The sequence below is a fragment of the Triturus cristatus genome, chromosome 10 (assembly GCF_964204655.1).
Source record: "Triturus cristatus chromosome 10, aTriCri1.1, whole genome shotgun sequence".
In the NCBI taxonomy this organism is placed as follows: domain Eukaryota; kingdom Metazoa; phylum Chordata; class Amphibia; order Caudata; family Salamandridae; genus Triturus; species Triturus cristatus.
This window is the reverse complement of record NC_140593.1, coordinates 387,079,049-387,094,348: the sequence shown is the minus strand read 5'-3', so window position 1 is coordinate 387,094,348 and position 15,300 is coordinate 387,079,049. Positions and strand designations below refer to the sequence as shown.

General features: G+C 45.8%; 1 protein-coding gene across 2 annotated transcripts in view; it reads right to left on the bottom strand.

Annotated features, from left to right (window-relative positions):
• The window catches only part of HNRNPA2B1 (heterogeneous nuclear ribonucleoprotein A2/B1), a 265,052-nt gene that overhangs the window by 166,879 nt on the left and 82,873 nt on the right, over window positions 1-15,300 (bottom strand). For both annotated transcript variants that reach the window (XM_085631649.1, XM_085631648.1), the window contains exon 9: window positions 1,695-1,820. In XM_085631649.1, the coding sequence (XP_085487775.1) occupies window positions 1,695-1,820 (126 nt within the window). The remainder of the gene's footprint in view (window positions 1-1,694; window positions 1,821-15,300) is intronic.

Here is a 15,300-nt window from a genome sequence, read left to right as displayed (position 1 = left end):
TGAACCTAGGTCACGTTATCAGCATTGGTGACGGGATAGGTTTATCCAGTCATGTACGGTTCCGGAGATACCAGTTTTTCAGTCACCATGGACACTTGCATCTGTATCTCTCAGTGCTCCCACTAGAATACCATTAATAGGAGGCTGTTCTCCGTACTTCTCCAGATTACTGGGCAAGACAGCCAAGGCAGCTACATCCACCTCACCTTCTGAAACTCAAGTGGCTTCACAGTGTGCTCTCTGACCTGATCAGGGCACACCAATGATACCATCGGGAGACTCAACACCCCAGTGTTAACTGGGAGTGCACTAGAGGAAGCCTTTTTGGGACAGACAGGGTCTCCAGTTTGGTGCCATTTGGCTTTGCAATTAAAGCACCATGCCTTTTTGGGATACAAGTTCTTACCCTGGGTTTGTGTGTCTCGGAGCCCTCCCTCCTGTACAGGTTTCTGCGGGGGCCTTTAAATGACCCCTTGTTTTTAGCCTTAGGTTGCCCACTCTCTTTGCGGAGGGGTGGCGGCCGGGGCTTTTTTCCCAGGATTAGGTCTCTGCAAAAGCCTTTAGGGCAGAGGACACTGTCACAGTAGAAGCAGATACTTACTGGGAAGCGCTCCAGTTTTCATTTAAATCCGATAGTGTCTCCGTCTATGAATGTCCTTTTAATTCAAATAAAGCTGCTCTGAAGGCTAATGCAATGACTATAGCAAAAATAAAATGATATACCAGATATCTGCAGTATTCAGACCTACAACTCATGAGCCACAAAAAGAGCTAATTATTTGAGGTAACTGCCAGTGCTGGTACCCTGAAACAGAAAAGCTTTGAGTCTTAAATTGACAGGTGCAGCCTTTGAAGCTTCTTTTTTACAAGATTCTTTAAAAGTTAGGAAGCAGTTGGAGAGTTAGCTGTTCCAATGTATTTCTGGCTGGGGATGTGGTTTTCTTTAAACCCCCCCCTCTCCCCTCCCCCCCCAAAACAAGTTGAAACAAAAGCTTTGATAAGCTATAGAGTGCCGCTCTCGGCATTGTAAATGTCAAACTATTCCCCATCTTGGACATATGGAGTTAAAATATTCCACAATCACAGAAAGCAGCGGGAGAGTATTCAATTGTTAAGGGCTATTAATTAATATGCGACAATGCTCAGTCAATTTTAATACATTCACAGGCATAGTGTTCCAAGATGCCCCTAAGATGCAGCACGCTACTGTGTGTAGAGGATTGCCTGTGAAGCTTCCGCAATGGAGAACGGCTTTAAAGGACTGTACGGAAACAGAACAGCTTTCCATGGTCAGAAATCAAAAATAAGCAGACATTGAAATGTGCCAACACACTAGATGATGCTGCCAATTTTTGCTATCTTACGATCTTAGATGCATTACTTCTTTATACTGCACAATTTTTAGACTTCGGTGAACATTATTAACTAATCTTAAGATGGATTCTTGATCTGTGAAAGACTTTTGGATTTCCAGATCAGTTTGTAGTATATAAACCGCTTTGTAAAAAGCTGCTTTAAAGATAACTACTAGAGGGCCGTATAAAGCATAGCATCTTGCTAAATGTATTCTTTGATACATTATTATGGTCAATTCCATGCTGCCAGCTAGTGCAAAATTCCGGGCACATGCAATATATTCTGATATCACATAAACAAGACAGGCATACTGCGCTACAGGATTTACGCCAGCATACCTCCATATGGTCCTCCCACGTTCCTGCTTCCACCAAAATTTCCACCCTTCATTGGACCATAATTTGACTGCTGCTGATTGTAGTTTCCAAAGTCATTGAAGTTACCACCACCACCGCCAAAATTACCTATTTCAAAGAATATAAATAGTAATCCATGGAGCATAAGTGCACTACAAGGCATTAAGTAACTAGCAAAAAGGGCACAGACAGACAGACACTTTCACAAGGAGTCAACATACACTGTACTGCGCTTTAACAACTTGGAGTCATCTTGCAATTAAAATAATTGTTCATTAGCTGGGAGGAGCAAAAGCAAACTAGTATCTTTCGCTACACACACCACTAAAGCTGAAAGACATAGAACAGAGTGGATGGTGGGTGTGATGTAGATCTTAAAGAATAAGCAAACATTACATGCCAGTATTCATGGCGTGCTGCACCATTATCATATTTTGCAATCTTTAAATTATCCAGATGTCTACAGCTAACCACCCCCCAAGACTAATAAAGGAAGTTAGCTACCTGTTATACTAGTCCTCCTATAGGACAGAAGAAAACACCTTACTTGCACACAACTTTCTTTCTAGCACTGGCATCTTTCAGTGACATGCTTGAATCAATACAGATTCAAAGTCTTGAATGATTGCTAGTCAGAATGGGAGCCCAGTGTAATTAACACTAACAAAGCAGTGTGCACCACATTCAATAATTTTTAAACGGTCAAAGACCACACACAACCAGTCCACTTCTTTGTGTGACCCAAATGTCAGCCATTAAAACACAGCACCCTCATCTCTTTCCCTGAGAGAAGCTTCTAACTGCTAGATTTTTTAGCATGTGAGATTGTAAAATAATTCATATTAAGTATCCCAAAGAAAAGGGTAGGAGGGAGGGTAGCATGTATATGTTATGAAATATAAGAATGTTAGAGAACCTTGCATTTGAGTCCTGTACTACAAACTGCTCTGCAATGGATTTGCCCATCAGAGAAATATCAAATTTAGCAATTTGCCACCTACTTCAATTTGTGTTGTAAGGGACAGGCTTTTTGCAGGTTCCCTGGACGTCTGCCCTAATTACTTAGAACTGATGTAATGGCTCTGAAATGCCCTGAGCCATGTTAAACAGGACTTGGTGCATGTGCTATGACCAATAAAGTAGTGCATGTTTAAATGGCTTGTTCCCAACTGGTATTGCCCAACTCACTTGCAAGTCACTTGTATATGCTACCTAGGGCCTTGTAAGTTGGCGTCTATCGTGGACTGCTTCACTAGTTGTGCCCCATTGAGAACTAAAGTAAAACATGGCTCCCAGTTTGCCACTAAAGACTGGAAGGGCAGTTTAAATCTGCTATCTCAACTTTGCCATGTAAGTTAATGACAACGCCTAAACATCCTTTTTAATATATGCAGGTCACACCTAAGGTAGGCCTAACAAGCCATAATGCAGGGTGCTGTATATTAAAACCGTAGAACATGTACGTTTACAGTAAAAAAAAAAAAATGAAATTGTATTTTTTTTTTTTTTACTGTGGAAAGGCTAGTGGCCCCATTGGCAAGTACAGAACTACATGTTGACATCTCAACTCTGCTGAGTTATGAATGGTACTACTTAAATTGGTACGGTCAAGTATCAAAAGAATCATTTAACTAAATCAGATTTAATGGTTGAATCCAGTTTTATGTCACTGATGGTGCCCGTTCACTGTGTCTGTCCAGCAGACAGCTTTTGCCCTCCTGGGAAGACATGTTAACAACTCCCAGGACATTAGACAATAGGGGCCTGCAGGTTACCACCTCCCTCCTGAGGGAAGCCACACAGGTAGTGACCTAACAGGTGAGCTTCAAAGCTGAAGCAACTTTTGATGGGCAAATGTGAAACATTGGGAGAGGGCTACTCTATTGTTTAGGCAAATAGACTGGAACGGAGGACAAGGAAGGGCTAGACAGTTGTCAAACCCGTTTGCCAGTGGTGTGTAGCCCCCTTGGTAGCCACACCTTTGGGATGAGCTAGGGAGCACTAGACACCGTGAGGGGTTCCCATGTTGGGAATGGGCAGAATGGTGCATCTTGGGACAGCCAGATGCCACATTTCCCATGAAGTCGTACCCAAAGGGAATTTTCAGAGCATAAAAAGAGCACACCAGACATTCTGAACTTTGATTTCAACTGGAAAAACGAGGAGTGCACCTGCTGGTGAGGGAAGAAGAGGGACTGTGCTTGCTATGTCCTGCTCAAGATGTCTCCACAGCCCAGCCAAAGCAAAGACGCCAATGTCAGCAGACTGATCTCCTGTTTGCAGCACAGGGGCACAACAGCTGAAGAATCCTGCTAAGGACTACTGGTAGCCCAGATCGCCACTGTCTTGCAACAACTGGGTGCAGGACCCGATGCTTGGAAGTCGCACCAGTCTTCTGTGCAGCTTGGTCGCCCAGAAGGCAAGCTACAGCCAGGAGAAGGATTTGGCTTTGATTGCAACATCGGCCGACTGGTAATCCAGTGGTGACTGGACTTTGGCCAGGCCAGAGGCGTACTTAACTTTGAATTATTGGAAAAATGCTCAAGTGTATTACACTTATACCCTTGTATCCTAAGCCATGCAACACGAGTCGACCAACAAGAAGAAATGATAGGAAACTTGTGTTGCATGGCTTAGGATACAAGGGTCTGAGGGTAAAACACTTAACTCTTTGAATTATTGGAAATCAGAAAGTGACACTAGGTGGAAACAAAAGAATTACCCTGTTTTGTCAGAGAAGTTCCACTGCAATTCATTATCATAGATTACAGAAACTGGGTGGCACTTCGGACTTTACCACTACTTACTTACTTATTGCCCTGAAGAAGTTCCCTATAAGGGAATGAAACACGTTGGCTGGACAGTTTTATGACAGATGAGCTCATTATAATCGAAATAAAAAAGGCTACTTTTTTTACTACTATTGGCCTACTGGACTCTCTTAGCTGCGCACCCCCATTTAAAAGAAGATCCAAAATTGTTTTTCCCCCACCGATGAAAGAGGAGGTCTAGAGTTGGTAGGTGTAGTTCCCGCTCGTGGGTGAAAGAGCTTGTCCTGCTTAGGGAATCAGCAAGAACATTGGATACAACTGGAAAGTGTTCTGCTGCCAGGTTTTATTTTGTGTTGTATTGCCCATTTCTATGTTTTCGTAGCTAGCAGAGACCGTGGGGTCCATGAACCTCGAATAGACAGGCACACGCTTGTGTATGCGCCTTTGCCCTGGACAATGAGGTTGCTTTTATAACACAGTCGTATAGATAAGGGAATATTTGAATACCTGCTTGTTGTTGATGAGCAGTGACTTGGGCTAATACCCCGGTAAACCTTAAGGCGCTGAGCGAATGCCGAAAGGCCAGACTCAGAATTTATAATCTGCGCCGCCCACCCTGAAGCACAAAAATATCCTATGTTTGGGATGAATGGGGACGTGGAAATAGGCATCCTGAAGAACCAAGGTCTTCATGTGAGCTCCCCGATTCAACAGTTGAAGCACCTCCTGAAGAGAACATATGAAACGTTTGTTTCTTTAGGAACTTGTTGAGGTGGGGCAGGTTTAGTAAAGGGCGTCATTCTCCTGATTTTTCTCTTTAGGAGGAAAAATTGTGAATAAAATAGTCGTACTCTTGGTACCACTTCGATCGCTCCCTTGCGCAACATGATGTTTATCTGCCACAGTAGTTCTGTTAGATGGGAAGGAGGAGAGCCCCGAGGACTCATATGTAGGTTGTTATCCTGGACCATTCGGGGAGGATACAGGAAATCTTCCCACCAACCTCTAGACAACGATTGTGAGTTGTGGACGGCACTAAGGATACGTTACTGCTTTATAGAGATGTCTCTACGTCTGAAGGATGCCTTTCCTCTATCGTAGTTGTAGGAGGCGTTAGGAGGCTGCTTGTATCGTTGATGTTGGAGAGTGGAGTATCGAGATTGTCCCTGATAAGAGTGTCCCTGATAAGAGTGAAATTGTCTGTATTGGGCATAGCTTTCTCGAAAGGGCTAGGTGCCTCTGCCACAAGCTCTATAAAAGGGTTGCTTCTTAAACTGCAGGGTGCCTAATAATCTTGCTGCCCTAACTGTGGTCATTGCCAGACATAGTGGACAGTTTTTCACCGATAGCGTCAAGTCTTCTTCTATCAGGCGGAGCAGACAGAGGTAAAGCTGGATTTCCGGCACAACGTTGTGCTGCCTGAGAAAATACAGAATCCGGTTTTGGCCTACCGATGAGACTGACAGAGGAGGAGTTGTCGGGTGCTTTGTATTTCTTTTCCAGCTTAAGTCAAACAGCTGAAATGGAGGCTGGTGTTCGCATTACTTTCAAACCCTACTCCATTATGAAATCAACTTTGGGAATAAAGCAAACTTTTCTTTGTCTGTTCTTTAAAATCATAAACAATCAGTCTGTTTAGTGACCATGGGGCGTTGAAATATCCTTGCCGCTCTTTCCATTAGAGTATGAAACCCCACTATATCTTCCGGTGGGGAGTCTATCAGGGGTGGAGTTCACGGAGATGGTGTCTGAATTTGGTAGTCATCAGATTCATTGGGAAGGGACACTAAGTTCTCCTTCCTCCAGTTCGTAGTCTGTAGTTTGCTGCTCCCTACCTGTGGCTGAGGAGTTGTTGGAGGAGAAGTGATCTGTACTGTTGATTTAGGCGACCTTAATATTGACCATCTAGGAACCGGAGTTTGGGGCACTGAAACAGCCGGTTTTGAGGGGTGGAAATCTGCAGTAGTAATCTTCCACCATATGCTGCAAGTTTGAAACTACGGAGGCAGGCATGTGAATAGCCGGTTACTCTGTCTATATTGCTGCTCTTGATGGGAATAGTGATAATATTGTTCATCATCGTCCTCTTGGCATTTAATATGAAGGTTGGAAGGACTGAGCCACCAGGACTAGAGGGGACTTTACTAGGAGAGGTATGCACTGGTAATATGAATGGACAAAAGTTATGTTATGAAGATTTCTAGAGCGCTCTGCTACCCTGAGGTGTCCTGGCGCTATATGCTACCTATCCAAGAAGAAGCTGAAAAACAGTGGGCTAAATAAGTAGTCTAGGCAAATAACCAGGTTTTTAGTCCCTTCCTAAAGGGGAGAAGTTCTATAGAATTCCTGAGATACAAAGGAAGATTATTCCATGACTTATTGGCGCAATGACGAAAACTTCCCCCACTCCAGCTGGCTTTCTTAACGCGGGGGAGGAAGGCAAGTCTGGAATGCAGGGAGCGCAACGCCCTCCCCAGCACGTACCACTGAATGGAGTGTCTCAGGAAATCAGGGCCCATGCTATTAAGGGCTTTAAAAACAATACACAAGGCTTTGAACTGAATCCGAGATGCCACAGGTAGTCAATGACGTGATCTGAGTCCCGCCCTTACTGAGCAGAACCTGGGTGTGCCAGTGAGCAATCTGGCTGCCGCATTCTGCACAATCAGGAGTCTGGACAGATATTTTTTCTAAATGTTAATATAAAGACTATTACAGTAGTCCAGCCTCGACAGAATGGGTGCAGTGACTGCAGTTTTCAGGCAGTCTTCTGGGAGGAGAAATTTGACTTTACGAAGTGTTTTAAGCATAAAAAAACAAGATGAAACAACCCTGCTGACCTGAGCGTTAAAAGACAATTTTGAATCTATTATCACTCCAAGGTTTTTTGCATTTGCCACTGGGGCAGGAGGTTCTCTCAATCTGGTGTCCAGAGATTGGTCGTGTTCCCAAAGAGAATAACCACGGTTTTATCTGCGTTGAGCTTAAGGCAGTTTGTAGCCATCCAGGCAGCAATTGCCTGCATACAGTTATGACACATTGAGGCAGTTTCATCTTCTGACCCCTTTTCAATTGACAACACAATTTGCGTGTCATCAGCATAGGACGACAACTGAAATCCGAAGGATTTGATCAAGGTCGACAACGGGGTAACATATATAATAAACAGTGTAGGGCTAAGCGAGGAACTTCACACGGGCGAGAGAAAGGTTTAGAGCCATAGTTTGTGTTCTGTTGGCTAGGTACGAATTCAGGAGATCCCAAGCCTTATCTCTGACCCCGACAGCTGATAGACGGTCCATCAATACTTTATGATGGACCGTATCAAATGCGGCCGAGAGATCCAGCATAATCAGTATGGCGGAGCCACCTTGATCTAATGACTCCCTGATCTCGTCTGTAGATTTTATTAGTGCCAATTCAGTGCTGTGTTCGGCACAAAATCCAAACTGCGTAGTGTCTGAGGAATTAGACTGCAGGAATAGACTAGGTTGACCATTCATGGCTCTTTCTAACATCTTACCCGGAAAAGGGAGACGAGAGATGGGCCTGTAATTGCTCGGAAGTTTAGGGTCTAGATTAGGTTTTTTGAGTAGTGGAAGGATGGAGGCAGTTTTCCAAAGAGCTGGAAAATGACCGGACTTAAAAATGGAGCGGAACAGTGGAGTAAAGGCTTCCCCAATGATGTCGGAGACCAATTTCAATACTGAGGATGGACACGGGTCTAACGGGGAGCCTGAGCGAATCTCAGAGAGAAGCTTGGTGACTCTAGGCTGGACTAAAGGTATCGAATATGCTACTTACCAGTATGCATCTGTTCTTGGCATGTAGGGCTGCTGACATTCATATCTGTGCATAGATCGCCGCCTAGTGTTGGGTCTGGATGATTGCACATTGTTGTCCTGGAAGAGTCTTCGAAGTATCACGAGATAGGTGGCTCCTCCCCTGGACTACAGTGCGCATGGGCATCCCCTCCATCCTTAGATTGTTTTTAGCCATTGTGGCATAGATGGAGTGTAATACAGTGAATGATGACCATGCTAACTAGTAATTACTGAATGCTACAGCTGCTACAGGCGCCGGGGAGGAGGGTGGGCGATATGAATGTCAGCAGACCTACATGCCAAGAACAGATGCATACGAACAATTGTTACTTACCTGTAAACAGGTGGTTCTCCAGTATTGGTGTCTTTCATAGATTCACATGCTTGAATATTCCCCGTCGTCGGAGTGGGAGTCCCACGGTAAATAAAATAGCAATATATATATATATATATATATAATAAAATATATACATAAGTAATCATATAATTAGCGCATGTAGGTGTAAAACACACATAGTGTACCTATAAGAGAAAACTCCATAGGAATACAATGGAGAGAGACAAAAGACCTTTGTAGTCTATCTCTGTCATTATGTAAGTCCGAACTCCAGCCAATCAGGCGTCAGCCCCTCTCTAGAACCTTCTCCTCAGAGCTTCTCACCTCAGATTTTCGTAGCACAAGAGAGACTGTAAAGTGCATGAGGAGAAGAGAGCCTCTGAAGGGAGGAGGGAGGGTCGCATGTGAATCTATGAAAGACACCAATACTGGAGAACCACCTGTTTACAGGTAAGTAACAATTGTTCTTCTCCAGTATTAGGGTGTCTTTCATAGATTCACATGCTTGAATATAGAATAGCTAGCAGTAACAATCACCATTGTTTCCAAGCCAAAATAGATTCAACATATATAGATTATCAATCTTCTTATGCATAAAAACAGTATTGAACAACTGTAACATTGTAAATGCATAAAATACATATATGGAAACAATATGGAGGCGGGAGGAAGAGGCTCACCTTACTTAAAAAGATTGCGCAGCACTGCCTGTCCCACTGCAGCATCCTCCTCGCTTAAAGTTGCCAAGCAGTAGTGCTTAGTAAACGTGTGTCTGGTCGACCACGTAGCTGCTCTGCAGATGTGTTGCAAAGATACTCCAGCAAATAAGGCAGTAGATGATGATACTGCCCTAGTGGAGTGTGCCCTCACTGGAGACTGCAGAGGCTTATTTGCCCTTTGGTGACAAAAGACAATAGCTGCCGAGATCCAGCGTGCAATCGTTGGTTTAGTAACCTGACGTCCTTTATGACAGCGTCCATATGCTATAAAAAGTTGATCGGATTTCCTGAAAGAAGCTGTCTTACTGATGTAGAACTTAAGACACCGCTTGACGTCCAAAGAATGTAATCTTTGTTCTGCAGGTGTCTGAGGATTGGCAAAAAAGGTCTTTAATATTACTGGCTCATTAATGTGAAAGTCAGTAGGCACCTTGGGTAGAAATGATGGATTGGTGCGTAACACTGCAGCATCCGGTTTGAACTGCAGGAACGGAGGTTTGATGGTAAAAGCATGGATGTCACTGACACGACGAGAAGACGTTAGTGCCAGAAGTAGAGCTATGTTCCAAGTGAGATATTTTAGGTCGGCCTTGTGAATGGGCTCAAACGGAGGTCTCATCAATTGTGCCAACACAACGTTGAGGTGCCACAACGGAGGAGGACGCCGAACTGGCGGAAATTTCCGGAATAGGCCCTTAAAGAATTGGCGGATTATTCTTGAGGAACAAAGGGAACTTGATCCATCTTGCCGGAAACGGGAAATGGCTGCTAGAAAAACCCTTAGGGTTGCATGCGACAGTCCAGAACTGGCTAGGTGCAAGAAGAATGGTAGCAATTGCTCTGCCGTGGAATGTATCGGATGAACTCCGTTAGCAGCACACCAATGGCAGAATCGTTTCCATTTAAACTTGTACGTCCTGATTGTAGAAGGTGCTCTTGCCTGGGCCAAAATATCCCTACAATCCTGGGGGATGTCTAGGTGGGCGAACTCATGGTGTTCAGGTTCCATGCTGATAAGCTCAGTGAGGAGGGATTTGGATGACAAATTCTCCCTTCGCTCATTGTAAGCAGATCCGTCCGATGTTGCAGGAGGATTGGCTGGCATTGGGACAGGAGGAGCAGTTCTGAGAACCACGCTTGCCGTGGCCAGCGCGGGGCTATTAGGATCAGGTGGCAAGGCTGTCTCCTCATCTTCCAAAGAACCCGAGGTATGAGGGGTATTGGAGGAAAGGCGTACACAAATAGATTGCACCAGTTTATCAAAAGGGCATTCCCTTGTGATTGCTTGTGGGGATGCCAGCTTGCGTAATTTCGGCATTTCCGGTTCTCCGGCGTGGCAAAGAGATCGAGTTGCGGACGGCCCCATAGTTGGAATATCCTCTCTAGAGTGGGTTGGTGTAACTCCCACTCGTGGGTCGACGAGGAGGACCTGCTCAGGGAATCCGCTAGGACATTGGATACTCCTGGCAGGTGGACTGCCGTAAGCAAGATCTGATGACTGAGAGACCAGTCCCAAATTCTTTGAGCTAGCCTGGAGAGACTTGGGGATCTTGTTCCGCCCTGTTTGTTGACATAGTGCATACAGGTTGTGTTGTCTGTCTGTATTAGCACTGACTCTCCTTGGAGCAAAGGCAGAAACGATTTTAGAGCCAGAAAAATCGCCATGAGCTCCAACCTGTTGATGTGCCAAGATCTTTGATGTGTGGACCATCTTCCCTTCACAGAGAGATCCTCCAAATGAGCGCCCCATCCTTCCAATGAGGCGTCTGTTGTGAGTGTTCTGTCCGGTGGCAGCGACAGAAAGGACATGCCTTCCGTCAAGTTGGTTGGAATTGCCCACCATGCGAGTGCTGACTTTATCTGATCTGTGACACATATGTCGTGGAAAGATCCCGTTACCTGACGCCACTGAGCATCCAGAGCTTCCTGGATAGGACGTGTCCTCAGCCGGCAATGAGGGATCAAGGCAATGGATGATGACGCCATCCCCAGAAATGATTTTAATAGTCTCACAGAAACTGACTCTCTTGATCTGATCAGAGCCACCAGTCGCAGCATCTTTTTGAGACGCTCCTGGGAGAGGAATGCCTTCGCTGACACAGTCTCCAGAGTTGCGCCCAGGAAATCTCTTTGTTGGTACGGATGAAGTTGGGATTTTTCCACATTTACGGACAGGCCTAAAGAGCGAAACACGTTCTGGCACAGAAGAGTGTGTTGTCGCAGGTGAGTGCTTGACTGAGATTTCAGGAGAAAATCGTCCAGGTATGGAAATATTTGCACTCCCTGGAGGCGCAAATACGCTATTACTGGAGCCAGTACCTTCGTGAACACTCGAGGGGCTGAGCGCAGGCCAAATGGTAACACTTTGAATTGGTAATCGTGTTGACCCACTCGAAAACGCAGGAACTTTCGATGCCGCTGTAAAATAGGGATATGAAAATAGGCATCCTGGAGATCTATAGTCGCCAGAAAATCTTCCTGCAAGAGTAAGCGCAAGATGTCTACCAGCGTCATCATACGGAAGGATTGGCTCTTTATATATTTGTTTAGTGCTCTTAGATCGAGGATGGGCCTCCACTCTCCGTTTTTCTTTGTGATCAAAAAGAACCGGGAATAAAAACCTTTTCCCTTCTGAGACACTGGTACCAGTTCTATAGCTCCTTTTTGCCTTAAAAGTCGGACTTGATGCAACAGTTCTTTCATGTGAGCTGGTGGCGGTCCGGAGGGTGGAGTGGGAGGAGGGAATTTGGTGAATTCTAAGGCGTGTCCCTTCTTCACAATGTCCAAAACCCAACGGTCCTTTGAGATGGAGGACCATTGGGAAAAGAACAGAGAGATTCGACCTCCAACCTTGTCTGTCCGGTAAGAGTCACTGTCTCTTTGATGCGGATCCTCTGTATGAGGATTTTCCTCTATATGACTTGGAGGTTTGCTGCCGTGATGTTTGCTGTTGCTGTCCATAAGAGTAACGGTTGGACCCTTGATTGTAAGGTTTGTATTGTTTATTGTCTCTTCGAAAACGAGGAGGTGCCGCGTCCGCGTGCACCACGAAAATTACTCCGCTGAAATTGAAGGTTTCCTAGTGATCTAGCTGTTTCAGTGTCTTTCTTTATGGACTGTAGAGCTTCATCGACGTGGCTCCCAAATAAAGACTCGCCGTCATATGCCATGTTTAAGATCATAGACTGAACCTCCTGACGAAAGGATGTAGATTTTAACCATCCTTGCCTACGCAGAACAGCCGCTCCGGCAAGCTGACGGAAACCCATGCAGGCGATGTCCACTGCACAATCGATTATTTCCGCCGATGCCGCTTCTCCCTCTTGGAGCAACTTCATTGCCTCCACTTTAGATGGCTCTGGTAACTCCTGAACCACATCCGAGATATCAGCCCAAACTTGTCTGTCATATCGTCCCAGGATGGCCAAGGCATTAGCTGCTCTAACCACCGTAGAGGCCATAGAAGAGAATTTACGCCCTATGGCATCCATCCGACGTCCGTCACGATCCGGAGGCGAGGTGATAGAAGATGCCGGATTTTTCGCCTTACGTTGCGCTGCCTGCGTAACGACCGACTCAGGTTTAGCCTGACCCGTGAGGCATGCTGGGGTTCCTATCGGTGCCTTATATTTCTTTTCCAATCGAGGCACCTGAGCTGGCAAGGTATTCGGTGTCTGCATTAATTTCTTGCCTTCTTCCCAAATAAACTCAACTATGGGAAAAGCATGAGTCTGTTTGTAGGGTTGATTCTTGAAATCATAAAGGAAGCAATCTTCCTCCCTGCGCTCCGTTGTTAACTTAAAACGGTGTGATGCCCTTTCCATCAGTTGGTGAAAATTGGCTATGTCCACTGGAGGTGAATCCCCTGTTACTATCTGTGAGGGGGATGGTGTTTGTGCCTGGTAATTGTCCCACTCCGCCATATCATCATCATTGTCATCTACATCCCCATCATCATCTGGGATTTCACCCTCTTCTGGGTCCTGAGGGCCTTCCTCTACAGGCTCATAATGAGGCAACACCCTTTCCGGAACCTGTCGTGGAGGTACAGGCGGCATCTGTGGAGCAGGATTTACAATAGGTACCGGTGGAATAATTGCTGGAATCACCGGGGTTGACGGAACCTCTGAACGTTGAGGGGATAGAGGGAACCGTTGGTTGTAGTCGTCCAACATGCGTTGGAGATTAGTAATGAGCGACAGAGGAAGAGTCGCCGTTTTATGCTTCGGAGGGGCCTGGTGTATATATACCGGATCCTCATCCTCACTACTGACATCCTGGCACTTAATAACCAAGTCGGATGGACTTTGTGCCGTTCCGAAAGACTCCGGTAACCCCTCGGATTCCTGATCCGAATCTGTAGCGAATAATGGTGAGGGAGGCTGTGCAACTCCCAAAGGAATATTATGTTCCTGGCTCTCCAAGCCCACAGTAGGAGGTAATGGTGTCCAAGAAACTCCTTCCCTTCTTGTTTTCTGGGTAGTCGCCACACCGCGTATTCGTACCCTTACGAATGTCTGTGGGGATGTACTCGTCGACGGAGCCGTCGTCGAAGGAATGATGGTCGACGGAATTATCGTCGACGACGTCTGTGGCAACAAGATTGCCGTCGTCGGATTCGCCGTCGACGGGGCCATCGTCGACGGAGCCGCCGTCGACGGAGCCACCGTCGACGGAGCCGCTGCCGACGGAGCCGTCGTCGACGGAGCCGCTGCCGACGGAGCCGTCGTCGAGGTCTTCGTAGACAAGGCTTTCGTCGACGGAACCACCGTCGACAGTGTCGTCGTCGGGATCTTCTTTTTCTTCGCCGACGGAATGGGCGTCGACGAGCTCGACGACGTCTTCGTCGACGACACAGTCTTCGTCGACGGAACCTTTACCTTCTTCGTCGACGTCGAAGTAATGGGCACAACAGAAGTCACCGCCCTTGAAGAAGTGATGGTAATCGTCGACGAGGATAACGTCGACATAACGCTCGTCGACGACGAAGCAGCCGACGTCGTCGTCGGGGTCACCGTCGACGAGGTAGAAACAGCAGATCTCGTCGTCGGGAGCATCGTCGACGAGGCTGACAAAGTTTTCCCCGAGGAATGGGAAGTAGACGCCTCAGCAGCCTGAGAACAGTGTCCCATAGGCGACAAAGCAGTAGGTGAAACCACAAAGGTGGCAGTTGTCAGAGGCAAAGCCAGCTTCTTTTTCTTCAGGAAAGGAGATGGTAACTCCTGCACACTACTGCGCTTAGAGGCTGGTTGAGAACGACCAGAAAAGAGACTTTCCACATCAGAGGGAGGGTTATCCTTGTCCTTCAGTCTCTGTAGCCATAATAGCAGGCGGCCTTCTCTGTCCTTTAGAGTTTTTGTAGAAAAAGTTCTACAAAACTTACATTTTGCCACCTCATGGTCAGGATATAAACAGTAAATACACTTACTGTGTGGGTCCTCAGAGAACAAACGCAGTTTTCCACATGAAGAACATGGTCTAAACAAAGATTTCTTACTAGAAGACATCCTCACTGACAAAAACTGAGCAGAGCTCAGGGAGACTCCCTGTCACACGACGTGCGGTAGAAAATCTGAGGTGAGAAGCTCTGAGGAGAAGGTTCTAGAGAGGGGCTGACGCCTGATTGGCTGGAGTTCGGACTTACATAATGACAGAGATAGACTACAAAGGTCTTTTGTCTCTCTCCATTGTATTCCTATGGAGTTTTCTCTTATAGGTACACTATGTGTGTTTTACACCTACATGCGCTAATTATATGATTACTTATGTATATATTTTATTATATATATATATATATATATATATATATATATTGCTATTTTATTTACCGTGGGACTCCCACTCCGACGACGGGGAATATTCAAGCATGTGAATCTATGAAAGACACCCTAATACTGGAGAATGGTAAGTAGCATATTCGGTTCGAGGCATGTGGGC